Below are 6,188 nucleotides of genomic sequence, written 5' to 3' on the forward strand. Positions count from 1 at the left end.
GAGAGGGCACGGGACGGGAGGGAGGGAGGGCGGGAGGGAGGGAGGGAGGGAGGGAGGGAGGGAGGGCGGGAGGGAGGGAGGGAGGGAGGAGCGCGAGTGGAAAAGAACCTAGCTGTCTATTTGGCACAGAACTCTGTCTTTTCTCCTTCTCTCATCTTCACCTCTAAACATGCTCCCCCTCCCCTTCAGCTCTTACATCTGACCTCTCCGCCTCTATCCTCTATTCATCACACCCTCCCTCCCTCTCTCTCCTCCCTCTTCTCTTCTCCCCTTCCCCCGTGCACCCCCACCCCCCCTCGTGTTACACATTGAATGCAGTGGGTATGCTAGAGCCTAAAACTTGAATTTATAATGAAGACAGTTCTAAAATACTGCCGTCAACCACTGAAACACGGGGAGCACTGTGACAGTTGTATATCTGTATTAAAATGCTCTGGGGTCTAGAAATATAGACTGTGAGTGTGTGTGTCCTTAGGCATGTTGTACTGTCTGTCTTACAGAGGTCCTGATGACCTATAAGGACAAAAGAGAACGGGGGTCAGATCTCAGATGGACCAGTCTAACATCTGTTCCCATGTGATCATCCTCAGGTGTGTATATTGAAACCCGCTCCAAATGGGATCCATCTCATTGGATTCTCGTCTCATTCTAAGTTTCCTCTCTGGGAGAATATTCCCTCAAGTTGGAAAAAAAAAGTTTCTGGGGTTGTTCCTCGAATTGCGTCCCTCAGCTCCTCTGATGCTCCGGGCAACCGGCCCAGGGAAACTGAGTCGAGAAGTGTCAAATTCCGTAGTAGGTTGAGTTTGAAACGACGCACGGAAAGCGTAGGGGCTATCCCACACCACCACCCTCCCTCATGGACAGCCCTCCCCGGATTTACACCCTACTTCGGCAGGGATCCAAGAAGAAACAAGTTTGAGAATTCTCTCTCTCCTCTCTCCGTTTCTTCTACTCCGCTCGCCTCCGCATCCTTCGTCTCTCTCCGTCTCGCCCCCGCTAATTCCCACTCCCTCTCTCTCTCGCATCTCGAAATCCGGCCCGACTTCTCTCTATCACCTCCTTCACTCCATCGTGGCTCCTGTCTCTCATCTCCCTTCGTATCTGTCGTGATATCGGCTCCCTCCCGTCCCAGTGTCTTCTCAGGTCAGTCCTATCCCCGCCTGTCCTCATCGTCTCATTCCGCTTCGCTTCTCTCCTCTCTTCCACCCTCTCTCGAATTCAAATTTCAATTTTAAATAAGGGGTCTTTATTTTGGCATGGGAAACGCATACACACACAGGAGAGAGTTTACACCCAGCAAGTGAATAGATAATAAAACAAAGGTTGAAATTAAAGTTGATAGAAATGAACACCTAACTATTATGATACAAAGAAAAAACAGAAGCAACCAAGAGTAAAAAAAATACCAATAACCCACAAAAGTTCCAAAATGATAAAAGACATTTCACCGTCATATTATGTCTATAACAGTATTGTAATGATGTGCAAATAGTTAAAGTACAAAAGGAAAATAATAAGCATAAATAATTAGATTGGATTTACAATGGTATTTTTTCTTCACTGTTTTGCCCTTTTTCTTGTGGCAACAGGTCACAAATCTTGCTGCTAGATATGGGAGTTTATAAAATTGGATTTGTTTTTCGAATTCTTTGTGGTTCCTGTGTAGTCTGAGGGAAATACAGTTGAAGTCGGAATTTACATACACCTTAGCCAAATACATTTAAAATCATCTTTCACAATTCCTGACATTTAATGATAGTATAAAATTCCCTGTCTTAGGTCAGGATCACCACTTTATTTAAGAATGTGAAATGTCAGAATAATAGAAGAGGGAATGATTTATTTCCGCTTTTATTTATTTCATCACATTCCCAGTGAGTCAGAAGTTTACATACACTCAATTAGTATTTGTAGCATTGCCTTTAAATTGTTTAACTTGGGTCAAACGTTTCGGGTAGCCTTCCACACCTAATTTTCCTCCCTCATGATGCCATCTATTTTGTGAAGTGCACCAGTCCCTCCTGCAGCAAAGCACCTCCACATTATGGCCAAACAGTTCTATTTTTGCCTTCATCAGACCAGAGGACATTTCTCCAAAAAAGTACTAACTTTGTCCCCATGTGCAGTTGAAAACCGTAGTCTGGCTTTTTTATGGCAGTTTTGGAGCAGTGGCTTCTTCCTTGCTGAGCGGCCTTTCAGGTTATGTCGATATAGGACTCGTTTTACTGTGGATATAGATACTTTTTGTACCTGTTTCCTCCAGCATCTTCATAAGGTCCTTTGCTGTTGTTCTGGTATTGATTTGCACTTTTCYCACCAAAGTACGTTCATCTCTAGGAGACAGAACGCGTCTCCTTCCTGAGTGGTATGACGGCTGCGTGGTKCCATGGTGTTTATACTTGCGTACTATTGTTTGTYCAGGTTAGAGGTCGACCGATTATGATTTTTCAACGCCGATACCGATTATTGGAGGACCAAAAAAAGCCGATGCTGATTTTTTWAAATGTATTTATTTATTTATTTGTAATAATGACAATTACAACAATACTGAATGGACACTTTTATTTTAACTTAATATAATACATCAATCAAAATCAATTTAGCCTCAAATAAATAATGAAACATGTTCAATTTGGTTTAAATAATGCAAAAGAAAAGTGTTGGAGAAGAAAGTAAAAGTGCAATATGTGCCATGTAAAAAAGCTAACGTTTAAGTTCCTTGCTCAGAACATGAGAACATATGAAAGCTGGTTGTTCCTTTTAACATGAGTCTTCAATATTCCCAGGTAAGAAGTTTTAGCTTGTAGTTATTATAGGAATTATAGGACTATTTCTCTCTATACCATTTGTATTTCATATACCTTTGACTATTGGATGTTCTTATAGGCATTTTAGTATTGCCAGTGTAACAGTATAGCTTCTGTCCCTCTTCTCGCCCCTACCTGGGCTCAAACCAGGAACACATCGACAACAGCCACCCTCGAAGCATCGTTACCCATCGCTCCACAAAAGTCACGCCCCTTTTAGTGCAAGGGGAACAACTACTCCAAGTCTCAGAGCGAGTGACATTTGAAACGCTATTAGTGCGCACCCCGCTAACTAGCTAGCCATTTCACATCGGTTACACCAGCCTAATCTCGGGAGTTGATAGGCTTGAAGTCATAAACAGCGCAATGCTTGAAGCATTGCGAAGAGCTGCTGGCAGACGCACGAAAGTGCTGTTTGAATGAATGCTTACGAGCCTGCTGCTGCCTACCATCGCACAGTCAGACTGCTCTATCAAATATCAAATCATAGACTTAATTATAACATAATAACACACAGAAATATGAGCCTTAGGTCATTAATATGGTCAAATCCGGAAACTATCATTTCGAAAATAAAACGTTTATTCTTTCAGTGAAATACYGAACCATATTCCTGCTAAATATTCCTGTTACATTGCACAACCTTCAATGTTATGTCATAATTACGTAACATTCTTGCAAATTAGTTCGCAACGAGCCAGGCGGCCCAAACTATTGCATATACCCTGACTCTGCGTGCAATGAACGCAAGAGAAGTGACACAATTTCCCTAGTATTGCCTGCTAACCTGAATTTCTTTTAACTAAATATGCAGGTTTAAAAATATATACTTCTGTGTATTGATTTTAAGAAAGGCATTGATGTTTATGGTTAGGTACATTCGTGCAACGATTGTGCTTTTTTTGCAAATGCGCTTTTGTTAAATCATCCTCCGTTTGGCGAAGTTGGCTGTCTTTGTTAGGAAGAAATAGTCTTCACACAGTTCGCAACGAGCCAGACTGAAACTGCTGCATATACCCTGACTCTGTTGCAACAGAACACAAGAGAAGTAACACAATTTCACGAGTTAAAAGAAATTCATGTTAGCAGGCAATATTGCCTAAATATGCAGGTTTAAAAATATATACTTGTGTATTGATTTTAAGAAAGGTGTTGATGTTTATGGTTAGGTACACATTGGTGCAAGACAGGGCTTTTTTCGCGAATGCGCTTGTTAAATCATCACCCTTTTGGCGAAGTAGGCTATGATTCAATGATAAATTAACAGGCACCGCATCAATTATATGCAACGCAGGACAAGCTAGATAAACTATAATATCATCAACCATGTGTAGTTACTAGTGATTATGTTAAGATTGATTGTTTTTTGTAAGATACGTTTAATGCTAGCTAGCACCTTACCGTGGCTCCTTGCTGCGCTCGCATAACATGTAGTCAGCCTGCCACGCAGTCTCCTCGTGGAGTGCAATGTAATCTGCCATGATCGGTGTCCAAAAATGTATGACAACTTGAAATCGGGCCCTAATTAATCGGCCATTCCGATTAATCGGTCGACCTCTACCTCCAATTGACTCAAATTATGTCAATTAGCCTATCAGAAGCTTCTAAAGCCATGACATTATTTTCTGGAATTTTCCAAGCTGTTTAAAGACACAGTCAACTTAGTGTATGTAAACTTCTGACCCCACTGGAATTGTGATACAGTGAATTATAAGTGAAATAATCTGTCTGTAAACAATTGTTGGAAAAATTACTTGTGTCATGCACAAAGTAGATGTCCTAACCGACTTGCCAAAACTATAGTTTGTTAACAAGAAATTTGTGGAGTGGTTGAAAAACCAGTTTTAATGACTCCAACCTAAGTGTATGTAAACTTCCGACTACAACTGTATGTGTCTCTAATAATGATGTTTCATTGATGGTATTGCTATCTAACCATCTCTTCTCCTCACTTCCCACCCTCTGTCTCAGTGGGAGGAGGTGAGTGGTCTGGACGAGGAGAACAACAGCGTGAGGACCTATCAGATCTGCCAGATGGATGGCGCCTCCAGCCATTGGCTGCGCAGCGGGCTGATCCAGCGGCGGGGAGCGTCCCAGGTGTACGTGGAGCTGCGCTTCACCATGATCGAGTGTTCGTCCAGAGTCACACACCACCGCAGCTGCAAAGAGACCTTCAACCTCTTCTACTACCAGGCCGACTCTGACGAGGCTACACCCACTCACCCATCCTGGATGGAGAACCCCTATACTAAGGTACACAGCTACTGTACACACACACACACACACATCAACAGTCAACAACAAAACCCTCCTCGATGGAGAGAACCCCTGCATCACGGTGAACAGCTGTACACATGCTGACATACACAGCTACACTGAACACACACAAACCCACTGGAATGGGAGCTCTTCAAGTAGACTTTTGGGATGTTGAATTCTATGTCGAGATATTACTTCCTGTGTTTGTGCTGACCGTCTGCCTCTCCCTCCTGTCATCCTGTAGGTGGACACAGTGGCTGCAGACTTCCTGCTGAGGAAGGGCGGGGAGCGTAAGTTCAATGTGAAGACCCTGCGGCTGGGGCCTCTGTCTAAGAGGGGTTTCTACCTGGCCTTCCAGGCCCAGGGAGCCTGCATGGCCCTGCTGTCTGCCAGGGTGTTCTTTAAGAAGTGTCCCGCACTGGCCAGCTCCCTGTCCTCCTTCCCTGAGACCGTACCCCGCACCCTCGTACAGGAGGCCCAGGGGGTGTGTGTGGACAACGCTGCCCAGCAGGGGCCCCGGACACGCACACCTAAACTCTTTTGTGGAGAGGACGGCCAATGGGTGGGCCAGCCCACTACCTCCTGTGGCTGTCTGCCCGGGTACGAGCCCGCCGACGGACACACCCGCTGCTCAGGTAAGGGGGGGTTGGAAGACAAGAGAGGATAATATGCTGTCTCATCTGTTTAGATGGGAAGCTATTCTCTCTGTCCTTTGACTCACTCACTCACTCTCTCTCACACTCACTCACTCACTCACTCTCACCCTCTCTCTCTCTCTCTCTCTCTCTCTCTCTCTCTCTCTCTCTCTCTCTCTCTCTCTCTTTCTCTCTTACTCATACAGAGAGAGCTGAGGCTTAAACAATGAAACAATGGAGGTGGCGGGTGGGGAGAGGACGGGGGGGTGGGCGAGCGGGGGACAGAAGAGAAGAGGCTTACATAAGCAGTATTATACCAGTGAGAGTGATGGGGTAGGGCCTGGGATATTGAGGGGACTGAGGGAGGTCAGGGGGCGCAGAGCAGAGGTCAGAGGTGAGGGCAGTGTCACAGGGCTGGGCGGCTGAGGGTGGCGTTTAGGACATTGTAGGACTGTTTGTCAGTCAGACCCAGTGAATCAGTCATTAA

General features: G+C 44.8%; 1 protein-coding gene across 1 annotated transcript in view; it reads left to right on the top strand.

The window, feature by feature from the left end:
- The first annotated feature begins 549 nt into the window (after positions 1 to 549).
- ephb4a (eph receptor B4a) overlaps positions 550 to 6,188 on the top strand; it is a 43,025-nt gene continuing 37,386 nt past the window's right edge. The window contains exons 1-4 of the mRNA XM_070443486.1: positions 550 to 590; positions 731 to 824; positions 4,779 to 5,060; positions 5,311 to 5,701. Of these exons, the coding sequence (XP_070299587.1) occupies positions 550 to 590; positions 731 to 824; positions 4,779 to 5,060; positions 5,311 to 5,701 (808 nt within the window). The remainder of the gene's footprint in view (positions 591 to 730; positions 825 to 4,778; positions 5,061 to 5,310; positions 5,702 to 6,188) is intronic.

The sequence above is a fragment of the Salvelinus sp. IW2-2015 genome, linkage group LG5 (assembly GCF_002910315.2).
Source record: "Salvelinus sp. IW2-2015 linkage group LG5, ASM291031v2, whole genome shotgun sequence".
NCBI classification, from domain to species: Eukaryota; Metazoa; Chordata; class Actinopteri; order Salmoniformes; family Salmonidae; genus Salvelinus; species Salvelinus sp. IW2-2015.